The 16,629-nt window shown below is 41.8% G+C and overlaps 1 protein-coding gene across 1 annotated transcript in view; it reads right to left on the bottom strand.

The window, feature by feature from the left end:
- Nucleotides 1-12,974: 12,974 nt before the first annotated feature.
- SUSD4 (sushi domain containing 4) overlaps nucleotides 12,975-16,629 on the bottom strand; it is a 32,883-nt gene continuing 29,228 nt past the window's right edge. The window contains exons 7-8 of the mRNA XM_086744608.1: nucleotides 15,232-15,614; nucleotides 12,975-14,035 (exon numbers count right to left, since the gene is read on the bottom strand). Of these exons, the coding sequence (XP_086600734.1) occupies nucleotides 14,007-14,035; nucleotides 15,232-15,614 (412 nt within the window). The 3' untranslated portion in view covers nucleotides 12,975-14,006. The remainder of the gene's footprint in view (nucleotides 14,036-15,231; nucleotides 15,615-16,629) is intronic.

The following is a 16,629-nucleotide window of genomic DNA, read 5'->3' as shown; positions in this document are numbered from 1 at the left end:
TTTGGTAAGTCTCATTTCTACTCAGCTTGCCACCACAGCACCTCTTTCCAGGTGGTGACAGTAAGAACCAGCATCAGGATTTAGACATGTTTGCCCCCAGTTTACCCATGTCTCAATGTATGTCTAATGTGGATACTTCACTTATAACCCTGTTGTTGTAGCTTGTTGATGTAAATGGGAAACACCTAGGGTTTTGTGGATCTTGTCAACTTGGGCCTCTAACTGTTTGCCCGTATACATAAAAGGCTGAGGTATTTTATATTGAAGTTACTGAAGCAAAGCCTAGAACCCAGTGACAGTTTAGGTGCCAGCTCAGCCAGTTTCAGACTGTGAATAAAACTTTAGAAGTGGCTGAAGCAGCAGGTAGGAAGGACTGCTATGCTTTCATGGCTATAGTCTTTGAGCATCTTTTTGTTTAATATATAATGTACATTTCAGCACGAAAGCAAGATATTCACTGCTGCTTGTACTGTCAACTGGTGCTAACAAGCAGTCACAAATTTACAGAAGTGTTTTTCGCAAAAGCTCTTGCCAAGTTACAGTTGAAAATCCAACCTGGAACTTTTTTTGGTTCGGTGCATTGACTTTGATTTATCACTGAACAATGCTCACACACGATTATTACAACTGTAGACTTGCTTCTGGATTAAATCTTTTTTGTTTCAGTTATTAAAAACCTCCAAGTTTTAAATGTGTAAATCACAGGACTCTCTAAAAGATGCCAATGTATTCAGCTACTGTGCTTGTGTAACTTGGAGAGAAAAGAAACAGCTAAGTTGTCTGTTAATGCACCTTTATTTTCTGTAGCACTGTGCTGACATCTTTCAGTGCCTTCTTGCACAGAGGAGGTAATGTAATTCCAAATGATGCAGATGAGCATCTTATGTTTTGATGACAAAAGGCACACCTACACAACCATCTCCTGTTATTCTGTCACTTGCAAGAAATGATGGAAACTAAAACAAAAGTTGTCTTTTTGCCAAGGTGTCTGTGTTAAGCAGAGATATGTTTCTTGCTCCTTGGTTATCTTATGCAAGTCACATGCACATAGTGAGCTAGACACCTAGCAGGCACCATAAGGGATTAGGAAAGAGGGAAAAAGAAAAGATGTTCTCTCCACTGTACACATGAAAACACTAAAAATTAGGAACAATTACTTACAGAATTTTACTGTGTTCTAGATTTATGCAGCTTCTTGAAATTAAGCACCGAGATACCTAATTTTAAGCATATTACTAATTTCAAGAAAATACCATAAATGAAGGTTCATTTATAAAAGGTCAGTAAACATTTTAACAGATTTTGTAACAAATAGTGATCTGTCGCATATTTTGATAAAGACTGCAACAGGTTAATAGGTTGTTTATTGCCATAGTTTATGACCAGCTATGATGTCTTCTATTGATGCGCTTGTAATATTTCCAGTGTATCCCACTCTGTTTTAAACATGCTAATAAAATATATTAATAATGTGCAATCTTTATAAGACCCTTTAAAATGCAACTAGGATATAGTCTTTATTGAAATAAGACCCAAACAGGTGCTCTTTCTTGTATTTAATGGAGTGGATTTAATACTGAAAAAATGCGCTTCCAGCCAAAGAACAGGTCCTTGTGTGTGCTGGTTGTGTGAGCAACATTTGCCAGTTTTGATGAACTCAGACTGTGAAAATTCAAATAGCCACTGCAGGTTATCTACGGCAAATGACTAATACCTTCTAAATTAAGATCTATAATTGCGCTCTAGTGATTAATGCATTAAATTGCAGATCTCTTACATGTAGGACACTTACCAAATGTGTATCTTATTGTATCTCTGGTTTCACCTATAATGCACAATTGGCAAGTGAAATACATAATTTCCCACAGGCTTCTTCTAAAGCAGACTTCCACCCACACAAGATCAATGCTGTAATAAGGTCATTATTTCTGGAGACACACATCTTCATACCTTGCATAGGTAGCGACATTAAGTTCCTTTACCTTATGAGTCTCAGCTAGAATTATAATATTAAATACCAAGAATTATTTTATTTTTTCCCCACCTGGCTTTCACAACAAACATAGGAAAATCTGTGATCTTCTTAATAAAGCTCCAGCTTAAAAAAAAAAAAAAAGAAGCCAGTGTGGGCTATATTGAGTGTTTGGGGAATTATTAAAGTGTTTTAGAAAGCTTCTGTCAAAGCAGTGAACTCAACAGTTTGTCCACAGAATGGATAGTATAAGAAAAGATATATGTCTACATGCACAAAGATAATTATTTTCCGTTTATGCATATAGAAGGATCCAAAATGAGCCTCTGCAAGAGAATTTTTTTCCTGGTTTAGGTAGTATCGATTTTGATTTAAATGTGCTTCTGTGAGCTTCATTTTTAGTGAGACTGAAGACTTTGGAGAGGCAAGCCTTTGCATTTGTATGCCTTGATAGGCTTGGTTACTACCGAGTTTAATTACAAATATAACTGTGTTAATTTGAGCAAAGAAGAGAAAAGCAAGATCAGTAAAGTCTAACTGAGCAAGGTTTGATCAATTGATGGAAGTGCTTTATCACTCCCGATGTAAGAATAATTCAACATATTATGTTTTAGCTTGAAAATGCCGAAATTTTCATTTTAACACATTGAAACCAAAGTTTTATCTGCTGAAATTAGCATGGTCAGGTCTTGGCAAAAAAAGCTCAGAGCTATGCTTACCCTGCTTTGGATTCTTAAAAATAAGGTAAAAATATGCCAGAGGGTCATGTCTGAGGAACTGTTCCAGCCTGCTCTGCTTCTCTCCAAGGTTTGAGTAGATTGTAGGAGAAAAATGTACTCCCACACTTAAAATATATATATGTATAACATAGAGACCTGGATTGTCTGACATCCACAGCTGTACAGGGCAAATCCCTGTTTCAGGCCCTGCTGCCAGGCCAGCCAGATGCAGCAGCAGCTCCCCCAAGGCCACTCAGAGCAGAAGGAGAGCTTTGTTCAGGCAGTGCCCACTGGCCAGGCAGCTGTTCCCTGATTCTGCAAAGAAAAGCTGACCAGAGCTGAAACCTGGTTTTATACTAACCTAAATGCCTTTCAAACATTGAGACTGTAGTACATTAGCCTGTGACAGCTTTCAGGTTATTGAGTTGTCTGGCATTTCTATGTGAGTGTACATACGCATGCACTCATGTGAGCTCAGATCTTTGCCCACAGAAACCCCCTGGGAATCACACAGCACATGCAGTATCAAGTAAGACAGGAAAGAGCCCCGAGAAATAATTCCTGCAGTGTCAACAAAAAGGGGAGATGAAGGTAAAACAAAATCCACTGGTAACACCAAAAGAAATGTCCCGTGAAATTGAAAATTGTACATGCTGACAGCATGCGAAGTTTCTGCGTGCCATTAGGATTTGAAAGTCAGCACCTCCACAACAGCCTCGTGACTCCTGTTGCACTCGACACATCTGTCAGTTAACAACAGCGTATTCAGCAGGCCTGGCTGGATTGCTCCATTCTGACCACTTCTCCAAATGTGAAAATGACAGATGAATTGCAACATGTCATGTTGTGCCACTCGAAAACACAAAGGGTGAGGAGAGTGTAAAAAAACAGCACATCACTTCTTGCACTCTCAGGAACATTATTCTTTCAAGGATCTTGAAAGTGGTTTATTAGCAAAGCACATAATATCCTAAGAGAAGTAGTCCTTGACATTTTTTTTTCACATGGAAAGATGCCTGCAGGTGTCAGAATAATAATCTGAAGTCTCAGTATTAGATCACATTATAACCAAGAATCAGGAGGAAGTAATCTTCTACCTCGATGCAAGAGGAAGGACTCCTGGGTGGCCACGCGCGTTCCCTGGCTGTCTGGCAGCCCCTCTGCTGCTGCTGCCTCTCTGAGAGGTGACCTGCCACTCAGCCTCCTGCCCCACAGCAGGTAAGCACATCAACTGGGGTCTCACCTGCCAGGATAGAAAGATACAGCAGTTGTGCTGCATCTCATTGCACCTCATGCGGTGCCCAGTGTAGCCAAGCTCCAGCCAGTGCTGCTTGCACTCCTGCTTTTATGCCAACAGCAGCTGGGCAGGAGTAACTGGAGAATGCGCTTGGAGCAGGATGTCACATCGTTTCTGGCTTCATCCAAACCCGAGTGCAACCCTTCTGCATGAAATGTGTTTCACTCTTGTATGGCCTCTTCCTATATTTTTCCTACCTGTTTAGACTCAACAGCAGTTTCTGCTCTTTTTGTGCTATCAGCACAAGACCTAAAAGACTGTTCTTATCTACACCTGTTCCTGCCAGGAAAGTGCTGCCTAAGGAAAAGAGAGATGCTGCAGAGACTAAGCTTCTGTGACTCACTGCCTGTGAAGCAACCATCACCTCACAAATCATGTTTGCCTGAAAATAGTGTGTTTGCCATTTTCAGTAACCCCACAGATTGCTGATATTTTTCATTTACTCTGTATACTTGAGAGAATTTTGTGTCTAGTCACCTTTGCTACTGGTTTTCCTGGCCAATGCAGCAGTAGTTGTACTGACAGAGCTGTGTGTGTCAAGGCCCAGTACAGATGGGCTACAACAGCATAAAGTAGCGTCTCTTTTGCAGTAGTGTCTATGGTGGAAATCCAGAAACAGCCTTCAGCAGTGAACAGCTGCTGTTTTAAGAGCACAGAACCAGTTCTCTATGACCATGCCAAGGGGTAAAGCTGTTGTTCAAGTAGAGCATTTCCCACTTATCACAAATCTGTGCTTTTGAATTTTTTTTTGCATTTTTTACCTTCTTAGAATTATATAGAAACACTTGTGTTTTGCATCTGCACATGTGAGTCCATCTACATGTGGAATTTAAGGCTTGGCATCAGTTTCCCTGTAAGCTTTCTGCCTTACCTCATTTTCCTTTGAAGGTCCAAACTCTCTTCACTCTGTAAAAGAGAAAAATACTCATCAAATGTCAAAGGTCTTCAAACTGCTGTATTTGTGTTGCAGCCTGTGATGATTACACAGGGCTCGCTCTGACCAGCAGCCTAGGCCATATGCCTTTCTCACTCATTAAACAAATCTTTTCCACAGAGCTTAAATATGCAATTGCATGGCAGAGGCCGTTTCATTCCAGCAAAAGCATTTATGAACCCACGTTGCATTAAGCTTTGCAATTTCAGTGCAATCATGGGCTAATATTTTTCTGGTTTACACATTGGTTTTCCCTTGCAGGATTCTAATTCTGAACCTAAGATTTGGCTGCCCTGTTGTGAACTTCAAGTGCATGACTAATCTGAACAGAAAAATGAATGCACAGGGACAACACCACAACGAGGCTACTCCTAAGCTTGATTATTTTTGTTTAAGGTTTTTAAATTCATTTAGTTTTCAATGGCACTCACTTTCAAGCCAGTGTGAGTTGAAAAGAACTCACTGCCTCATACAGCTGGGTCCGAAGAACATGCTAATACAATGATCTGATAGTGTTGTATGCTGCTGATGCAAAAACCTAAAAGGACAAAGCCAGGAAAAGAAATTATAAAGCACTGCTGCAGGGGGAAGCCCATTCTGCCACAGACTGTAAATATACTGGGTTCAGTGCCCAGCATCCCTGCGCGAGCAGGAGCAGAAACATGGGCAGAACAAGGTGGCACGGGAGGCAGAGCACTGCTCTCTCCCCATTCCATGCAAAGGCATCAGCCTCCCAGTTCTCAGGTCCTCCACAGATGTGGCTGCAGAATGTACAGATGTTGTGTTCTGCAAGCATGGGTGCTGTAAGAGACCCAAGGGCCACTGTCGTTTCTTGCTGATTATTTGGGAAAAAAGTGCCCTTTTTACTTACTGCATGTTCAGTCTTGGACCACAGAGGTAAAGTGCTTGGGATTTAGTCTTGTTTCAGGCTAATTAAATCATAATTTAATTTATTGAGAAAGGATACCCACTACCTTCTGAAGAAACCCCAAATCTAAATGTATCTTGGGTGTCTGCTTTTTAAAAATAAATTATTTATAGTTTTAAAATTACATAGTTAAAAAAAAGCATTTAGAAGATGAGAGAGAGTGGCAGGTTGTTGTTCCTGCCTGCTGCAAACAAACTGAGGCAATGCTCCTTGTGCTGGAAACTGACAGGCAGACCTATGAGGATGAAATCGCATTTTAAAACTGCAGTTGGAAGGCAGAAAATCCTCTCAAGAAAATCTATCTGCCTTAACGGATGGAAGTAATTTCCTCCCTTGTTAGATATTCTAGAGTAGGCAGATATTTGATTTACATCTGCTGTCTCCTAGTGACATAAAATATGGTTTGGTGACACAGTCTCAATGAGGAAACTGAAGGTCAGGGAACAATTAATCACTTTCTCGCTCATAATTTAATACAAAGATATTTAGGCATATTTAGGATACCTAGGCATCCAAAGATGAAGACAGCACCGTGCTGGATTTTAAAAGTGTCTAAGAGGGGAATTGTCTTGCTTTCATTTGCTTGTCAGTGCCTAGAGCAGACAAAGGCTCTGTTGCGTGGCCCTATGTTGTGAAGGCTTAAAAGAATGCAGAGTACCACAATGCACCCAGTCAGCCTCAATTCACTGCAAATATTATAAAAATCAGAGAGGTGGGTGGAGTTTCCAGGGTCCAGTTTTACTCTAACGGAGTGAAATGCCAAAACCCACCTTCCCTTGGATGGGAGCACATGGCCTTTCTTCCGCTTCTGGGAATCAGGAAATGGGGGATCCCGACTGCATGGTTAGAAAGAGTTCATTGCTGAAATAGGCTCAGTGGTCCCAGTTCCCATCCATTTCACTGGAAGCTGTGCATATATCCAAAGCCTTCAATCTGTTACAGCTCCTAGATTTAGAATTTCCGGGAACAGGAGACTGCCAGACCAGAGAAAACTGACTGGAGAAGCATTGTTACCTTTAATGATGCTGGTTCTTGGCAATTTTCCCCCCACTTTTTCCATAAAACAGAGAGAACATTATAATCTAAACCTTGTTGTAGGTGCGTCTGTCTTCAGCAAGATGTATTTGTGATACATCAGCCCAGCACTGCAAGTCTAATTGAAATGCTGGACTCTGTACAGCTGCCATGACGTCCTTTTTAACGCCGGGCTTCAGCTCCTTCTGTAGCTGTCTCTACGCTGCACACTGCTGCAGTGTGAATGGATATGTATGTGAACCTGGTAAGTTACTGTGGCAGTCCTCCCAAGAGGTTGCCCCAAATCCAATGGAAAACCAAGCTGTGGGCGTACAAGCAGGCAACTGACCTTGCCAGTTGGACGAACCCTCATTTTTACTGCAGCACTTCAGAAAAGCCCATCGTACCAAACTCCAGTAACATCTGTATCGGTGATAGACTGCAGGCATTTATAGTCTTCATCAGGCTAAGCGAAGCTAAATTGTTCTGCTAAACTTTTTAGTAAGTAATTAACCCTGAATTATCAACAACAGGCAGCTATAATAATGGCTATGAAAGAAGTAACAACTGGTTGCACAGTTATTAACGTGAGAGCACTGAACAAGGCAGACAAACAGCATGTGCTGCTACAGAGTTAATAGAAGGGACAACAGTGCCAAGCGCGATCTCCCGCAGGGTGGGACAGTTCCAGGGGGTGAGGTAGCTGCTGAAAGACACTTGCTTTGGCAAGAGCAGCATGCACTCAGCAGTAGATGGATGGAAGTCAAAAGCGGATGGTAATAGTGTTAAAAATAAATCTAGCCTAATGAGGTTAAAAAAAACCCAACCCAATGATGTGAAACTGACAGCTCAGCAACTGGCAACAGTTTAGTTAGGGCAGTTATCCTGGGGACAAGAAATTCTTCCTGGAGCACCAGGAAGCTGACAGATCAAGCAACCTGCTGTGCACCCTGTGCTCCCCAGCTGGACCCTCTCAGTGCCCATTTTCTGAAGCTGTGAGCTCACCAGTTTCAGAAAGAAGGGTCTCTTTAAAATGTCTTACCTTGAACCATCCTAAAATACTAGCTAGTTCTTAAAAATCTTGGCTACTGCATTTGTGTAGGAGCATTCACATTCACCTGTGAACTCTGGGCTAATGAAAGATCATGAGCTGACAGGCTTGGGATGAGGCACGTAGATAGATACATCATGCACATAGCAAAGTGGGCTCCCCTCAGTGTCTCTCTCTAACCATTTTCATGGACCATTTGTCAGCAGAGTGAGGAGCTCGATGTCCCTTCTTGTCCTCTCTGCTGAGAACCTGAATGAGGAAGGCAAATAAGAGCAACCTCTTCTGAGGAAGGGGATGTGTCCTGCTGAGTACTGCACTGTCATTAAACAACTTGTTTCACTTCCCAGCATGACTGAGGTGGCCAGATGAAACTGGAACAACAGTATTAGTTACAGAAAAAAAAAAAAAAAAGAGAGAGAGAGAGCAGCAGAAGGATAAGCACAGGAGAAACAGAAGGTAAACACAGAAAAATGGAAAAAGTTAATCTGAACCAAAACCAAGGCCCTTATTGCAAGCAGAACCAGTCTGGCTACTGAAATGCAGAGGTGATGGAAAAGAGCTGCTGGACCCCCAGACCAGGAAGCTTGTCCTCCTTCCCCACATTTTGACTTTCTTTTAACCAGTTGTATTAATCAAACAGCTCCCTCTGTTCTTACTGGAGAACATGGGGAACTTATCCCTGTCCCCTGGACTTTATTAAAATTTAAGTGTCTTTTCTTCCTTCTCCAAGTTTCTGTTTAATATTTTCTATTTTAATATATTTTATCAGGTGAATCCAGTTTTCCTGGGTTACAAAATGTCCCCAAGTAGCAGTGCCCCCCCTGCCCTGCAGGGCAGTCCCCTTGCCTTGCTGAGGGAACCTGCCATAGGAATCCCAGCCAGCCTTATCCGTCCATTTCTGCATGAGGTCTATTGAATTATTAGAAGTCTGCTCTGACACCTGGACAGCACATAATTTAATCTCAAGCTAACACCCTTTCTGTTACTGTTAAATAACACATCTTGCTGTCCTGGAAAAGGTAGGGCTGGAAGAACGGGCTGTAGGCTACTATACAATGGTGGTGACAAGAGAAATCTGTAATGTAAGTTATATACGTTATTCTAGGGGAGAAGGATTTGTCTGTCTCTTCTGGCTGCACATCCTGGCCTGAGAAAACGACAGGCAAAGCAGGGCCTATCTCCCCTCTGCCATAGTGCCTCCCCTCTGCCACAGTGCAACTCCTTTGGGAACCATGTCGAAGGGACTGGACAAACCCTTGACAATGGGAGATGCTCCTGGGTTTGGGGCAGATGTTTACTTGCTCTCTAGTTGTTCCTGCCCCCATGTCTTCCCTGGGAATCCAAGAGAGACCAAGAAGAGGAGCTTGAGATGTGCTTCTCTCATCTGTGCTACTCCTCCTCTGACAGCTGATGTGGTAAGCTGTGCTACCATCTGCAGCACAGCACCGAGGGGAACAAACAGCTTTTGGGGCATGGGAAGCAAGTTTTGCATAAACAAGACAATGGTCTCTGTGCTCCAGTGCCTGAGCTGCTGTTGTTCCTTGAACTCAATAGGTGTCTTCAGATAATTGCCGAGAGAGGATTTACTTCACCTGATGCGCAGGGTGTATTAGAAGGGCTGCATTCATTTAACTACCTAAGATAGACACGAAGACCAGAAAATCCCAGATTTGGATTTGTCACACAACAAAATTCTGAAATTAATGTCACTTTAATGCAACAAGGTTTAATTCACAGGATTTTACTGGAGTTCAGCCCACGCTACATAAAAGCTTCTTTTGGTGGAATAGAAAGTATTTCTGGCTCCAATTTTGATGATTGCTGACCAGTTCACCCAGTACCATCAGTCCGGAATTGGTCTATATGGGGAAAACCGTGCATCAGCCAAGTTTAGTTCTCAAAGCTGGGAATCACACAGAAACAGAATGAGAAGTGACCTCAAAGCTCATGTAGTACATCCTGCCCCAGTGTTTTCCTATTTATTTAAAACAGTATTAAAAAAATCTCTATTAATTACCAGTTTTGGCAGCTTCCTCACACTATCCCTCCCTGCTTGTAACCATCCCTGTGGCTAGAAGATTTTTCCTAATATCTAACTTAATTCTCTCAAGCTGCAATTAAGCCTATTATTCTTGTCCTACTTATATGGACAAATTCCTTCTTCTTTGCAAAATATGCTTCTTACAGAAAACCAAATTTCTGTGTCCCCTTGGTTTCTGTTGTTCACACTGAACACTACATCATCTCTAATGTGACCTGAGGGTAGGCTCTTCCAAAAATCTAATAATTCTTGATTCTCTCTGCTTGGCTTCCCTCCAGCTACTTCATATTTTCCTTGAAGAGGAAAAAGTTTGCTTAACATTTGACACACTGCTCTAGCTGAGGCCTTACTAGTGCTGAGTGGAGCTGAAGAGTTGCTTAATGCATTTTATAAGTTATAGTTCTGTGTAAACATCTCCATATTGACATTTAACATTTTCACAACAGGCAGGTCCTGTTGACTCATGCTCAGGTTGTGATTCACTCCCTCCAGAGCTGCTGCAAGACCTTGGATCTCCACCCTTCCCCCAGCACTCTGCAGGTCAAGCCCTTGTTTATAAATCAGTGTGGAAGGCTGACACATTGCTCCTCCTCCTTTTTCATTTTTAGAAATATTAGCATGCTCCAGCCACTTCTTGTTTTCATTTCCTGGAGTTCTCAGTACGTACCCTTTCCTCCCGCTGCCAAAGGCACACGAGTTGTCCATCTTCACTGATGTGCTGCTTCTCCCCTCACCAACAAGAGTTTTCCTCGTTTTTTTTTTTTTTATTCATGTCTTGTTAGCTCAAGAGAAAACAGCTTATGATCTGCATAAGACACACCCGTCCTCCCATCTCGTTTCATTTGCGTGGCAAACATACTGTCATGATCTTAGCAGCTCCCCGGCCTCTCGGGGCCCTAAGAGTATCCACCTTCCTAAAGGTTTGGCTGCTGAGGCTGAGGGCTTGAGGTGACCTGAGGTCTCAGGCCAGGGAGTCATGGGGTTCTCCAGGCTGGGCAGGCTGGGGTGCACCTGGGGACAGCCCTCAGCCCAGGGCATCAGCTTGCGGGCTGGGGCATGGGTGCGGGACCAGGGGCAGGCAGACCTCTCATGAGAATTCAAGCCTCATGTGGAGAAAAAAGCACCAAACAACGGAAACAGTCCCCTCTTTCCCCCCAAATATTCAAGCATGCAAAAACTCCAATCTCAACACACAAGCAGCCCCCTCAAAACACTCTTTCAGGAAATCTTAGACATCACAAGCAAAAAATGATAAAAACCTCTCTGTTACCTTTGCAAGTTGTAGTTAGTATGGTGCTATCAAGGGAGTATCAAGCAATATTAATACATCAATGTTTTCTAGTGTATTTGCAGTTCTGCACTTTTTAAAATAAAATGGTCTAATAAGCCATAAATTTACATTTCTTAAGTTACCCTGTCTGGCTCCCTTAACCAAATTACTGCAATACAATATATACAGCAGTGCAAATCTGTAAAACTGTAGAGCTCCAAATATTAAGCAGAAGCTTTCATAACAGAAATTAATAAATGGAAGCCCAGAAATTTAATAAGGAATGAAATTTCACAAGCTGTTAAAAGACCAGCAAAGACCGATTTCATAATATTTTATAGGGCATCTAAAGTAAGTTCAATACTTTTCAATGGCAGTATGAAACAAAAATCACTTAACTGATTGTGGGCTTGAGACGTGCTTCAGTTCAAGGTTGATATTACAGCACTCTTGTCTTGTTTGCTGGAGTGACAATCCTGAACTTCAGTTGGCAGTGCAAACACCTCTGGGAAACATGGGACCTAAAAAGGAAGGGGTTACAAAGAAAAGACTAATACCCAATAGATATGGCTCTTATTTTGCTAAGAATGGAGGATTATATGGGATATGTCTTATCTTTCAATACTGATCACTATGTTCTCATCAATGATACTGTGGAATAATTGAGATTATTGTAATAATAATCCTCTCCATTACACACTTTTTGTCCCCATTTCCATATTTCCAGTATACAGTTGCTGACAGGATGCTAATAAACACTTTCTTGAATGGTTGCAGCACATCTATCATTCTACTAGGCCAACTCATGAGTTGGGGCCACTAGATGCTACCACAATACAAATAAATAACTAAACAATCATTAATCATAGGATAGTTAGGGTTGGAAGGGACCTTTAAAGGCCATCTAGTCCAACCCCCTGCAAGAAGCAGGGACATCTCCAACCAGATCAGGTTGCTCAGAGCCTCATCCAACCTGGTCTTGAATGTTTCCAGGGATGGGGAATCCACCACCTCTCTGGGCAACCTGATCCAGTGTTCCTCCACCCTCACTGGAAAAAAAAAATATTTCCTAATATCTAATCTGGATCTACTTCCCTCTATTTTAAAACCATTACCCTTCGTCCTATTGCAACAGGCCCTGCTGAAGAGTTTCTCCCCGTCTTTCCTGTAAGCCTCCTTATGAAAAAGGAACAGAGCAACTTGCATCAGTCCTCTATTTAGAAAACAGAGGTATTATTGGTTTTCTTTGTACATAAAATCAGAGCTCAGTCTCATTTTTTTTTGGATTAGTCCACATGATGGCAATCTCTATCATTAACATACGGTGAGTTCTTCCTTCAAACACTGCCAGTTTAACATATGTTTCATTTGTGCAATACCAAAAATGAGATGAGAAAAATCTGCTTGGCTTTCAGTAAGTATATGAAACAGCCAGGAATTTTAATGAATAGCCTGTAACACCACAAAGGTGAACTGTTCATATGAGCTTTAGCACAATGCTCTGGCATAGCGTGCAGAGGAAAGAAAAGCCTCTACAAAGCCGTGTAGCGTCTACAGAAGCTGTGCTACTGCTGCATCCATTTTGTGCTCTGCTTAACCAAAACCTCTCTCCTCATTTGTAGCTGGATAATGAATATAAAGCTGAAAATGCCACAGAGTAAGGTGTTCGGCTGCCATCTCAGCCTTCAGGTGGGAGCTGGTGAAAGATGTGAGGAAGGGAAAAAAAAGGCCAACTACACACAGTCAGATAAGTCAAAAGAACTGAAACAGAACTTTATTATTTTTTTAAAAAGTATTCTACAATAATGGCTCAGAATACTACCACAATGTACAGGGACAAGGCAGTGCTCTGGGCTATGACTGTAGATTACTCTAGTATATATATATATTTGTAAGAGCTTAAGAAAGATTGAAGCATGGCAGTTCAACATTTCTTAAGCACGTATTTCATAATTTTAACATTTTCTAGATGTCTCATATTATAGCAGGATTTATCAAATGCAATGTAGCCACAGAAGTCTTGCATAAATGCAAATATCAATACTTTACCTTGAATATTGTATATGATATAAATTCTGCCTTACCTTTAAAAAAAATCTCCAGATCATTATGTGACCTGGGAGTCTCTCCTTTTCTTTCTCTTTAAGAGTTTTTAAATATATATATATTTATATATATTTGCTATTGTACATCAAAGTATATATGAATCCCATCATTTCTGTTATATTTTCTGCAGACATGGTCTGAAACAAAATCACCAACAACTAAATCAAAATCTTCCTGGTTACCATAGGAAAGCCAAAGAGGATCTCTTTTGTGTTTGTGTTTCAGTACTAATTTTTTTTAAACTTGTAAGGATTCTTCATAAACTAGAGGTCCATAGATAATTTAAAGCAGTCTTTATAAGCAAATTTACATACTTTGACATGCTTTTGTGAGGCAGTTAGTATCAAAAACCAATAGCATTTCTTACAGAACCATATGACTTTCTGCAATGCAGATATACATTTGATTTCTAAAAAGCCACAGTTCTTTTTCTACATCTGCTCTCATCAAATCCCCAGGATTCATTCATAAAACTGCTGCTGTTCCAATGCTGATGCTGTTATCCCCGCTGTAGATTAAGATGTACACCCTATCTGGTGACATCATCGCGTGGAAGATTGGCAAGTAGGGAAACACCCTCCTCAAATCCACAGATAGTCTTTTCTATCTCTAAATCCTCATTATTCATGTCACCCAACAGTGCAATGCAACGAAGACACATCTCTTAGTGCAGGCTAAGGGTCTTCTTCCATCAAAGGAATCTCTAGGGGAAAAAAGAAATAGCATTGATTGCTGGTTGCAACTCGGCGACATACATTTGCAGAGTATTAGTATTAGCAATTCTACAAAAATAGAAATGGATATTGCAAAAATCTGAACAAGACATACAATATTGCCAATTCTAGACCCACTTACGCTCTAACACTATATGAACATTAACCTACTAAAACTACCCAGATTTTCTAAAACAAGTTAGGCCCACAAAAACCTAAGTGTGTCCTTTCCACTACATTAATCACTGAAACAGCATTCAGAGTAGGCAGGGACTTTTACTGTCATTATGATAATTTCTCCTCCTTCTAGCTGTCCTCTTCCCCTTGTGATACCATTAAGTTAGCCTGAACCCTATGAAGCAGGAAGGGTTCCTCCACCCAGACCTTCATCCACACTGCATTTAGGACATGAGGCTTCAGTTCTCTGCCTAGTGACTCTCAGTGACTGTGGAGAGCAGGATCTGAGCCGCTCCAAAATGTCTCCAAGGAAAGTTGTCTGGCTTCCCTAACACGCTGAGCAGCACGCCATACAGCTCCATTAGAACTCCATGAAATTATATCAATGCATGCCCATGTTAAATTTAAATGCAGACAACAATATATGGCCATCTCCCTTCTCATACGTGGTCCTGTGGGTACGTTCCCCCGATGCTGTGACTCTCATGTTAATGCCTACATGCCTCAGAGGGAACGGTTTGCTGTATGCACAGACATGAGGAGTTTGTTGATAAAGGCTGCTGATTTTGCCTGAGTAAGAAAACATTATTTGCTTTCCATTTTAAGGAGAAAATCCTGTTCTTTGCTGTCAAAGCCACAGCATGCAAGTGAGTTGTAAGAGTAGGAGCTGAGCAGCAGATGAAAGACCAACACAGGCAAGATGGCGGTTGGCTTTGCTGCTGTGCAGCTTGCTGACGTCCCTGCTGCTGAGACTGCTGTTATGGGGTCCGGACAGGAAATTTCTGGCCTGGGATTCAAATCCCTTGCACCACAGCTAGCAAGGACATATTGCAGACACAAACCCCTATGACCGTGGAGCAGTATGGTTTTAAAAATGTTCGAATTAAAATGTAGACAAAAACATGAAGAAAGTATGAGGGAGTCAGCTGGGTTTCTTCCTGCTCTGACAGAACAAACAAATGATGGCTCCCGTTTACAGGCTCACCTATTGCACTTATGCAAGACTCACCATCTGCAATATCGATCCGTGGACTCGTGGACGCAGCCTCCCCAGCAGTGCTGTGGGACACGTCAGTTCGATCTGAACTGGGAAGCGCTGCCACTTGGCACGCCAGGGATGGGTACAAACTTGGGAGCAGTTCAGAGGAGCCTGACCTACTGTCACAGGTCTCAAATTCGCTAGGCAGTGTGTCTGTAATCCTGGGGCCAGGGTAAGCGGGAGGATTCTGATCTTCTGTCTGCAAAATATGTCCCTGGTCTGCGGTAGCTGAGTATCCAGGTGCCAGAGCATTCAAGCCGCTGCTTACAGCTTCATCGTAGGAAGGCAGCATGACAGGAACGCCATCCACCACCACAAAGTCGGGGTCACCCATGGAGCCCTCCTGGTTGCCTCTATGTCAAACATAGATGAATTATCACAGAGAGCAGAAGCATGTCAGAAGCACCTCAGAGCGACCGCTGAACTTAAGGAAACACAGCATTTTCTAGTCATGCAAAATGAAGCTACAGGGTCATTAACATTCACAGAAATGTTTGCTTCATGAGTTTCCAAAACTCTGATCAGGTTGACAGTCAGGTGGAATCTGTTACAATCGTAAAAATGAAACCAGTAACATGAAGAACAATTTCAAGAAGGGAAGGAAAACAGGTGCTTGGAAGAGATAAGGAGCACCATTTGCTGTGCTGTGCGCAGGAGATATCATGGATGCAGGATCACAGATGTAGTTCACCAGTCAAAAGTGTCTGCACCCCTGGAAAGATGCGTGCTGGAGCACAAAAGTGTTTACAGCCCTTGTAAACAGGCACTGAGTTGACTGCTACTGGATTACAGGGCTTTGTTGGTCAGACTTGTGGCCTCCTGCAGGTCTTACTTTTGAAGGATGAAAGCTTCCTTAACCAGTACTAAGCTGGTTTCTTTTTTAAGCAAAACATTTCTGTTAATTGGGAAGGTCTGTTAAACCCTAAAGTATCTGTTTAGTAGCCAGTTACATCACAGTGCAGTCCTAGCAGGAGAGAATTGGTCCCAATAACCTTTAGGACATGAAAACGTCTGAAAAGGAGAGGACAGAAAGCTATTCCAATAAGCTAGACAAGTATGGGCTATACAGCTATCCATACTGCAACCCATTACCTCAAAGATCTTCCTAGTTGTATATGTGTGTGTATGTGTATGTGTATGGTACTCCCCATATACTGTATACACGCACACATATATCTATAAACTTACACATTACTTATATAATCTGTATACTTTTATGTACACATATTTATTTAACATTAAGATCACCAAGTCCTTTCTGCTGCATTGGCATGGGGACATATTTACTGACATACAGCTTTTTTACCTCTCCTTTCTGCACATGGTAGAATAAAGAAGTGAGAAAAGCAAGCGCAGGACAGGAGAAGT

Source organism: Chlamydotis macqueenii, chromosome 3, assembly GCF_036417535.1.
Source record: "Chlamydotis macqueenii isolate bChlMac1 chromosome 3, bChlMac1.mat, whole genome shotgun sequence".
Lineage (NCBI taxonomy): Eukaryota > Metazoa > Chordata > Aves > Otidiformes > Otididae > Chlamydotis > Chlamydotis macqueenii.
Note: the sequence above shows the minus strand (reverse complement) of the source record. Positions and strands in the feature narration are given on the sequence as shown.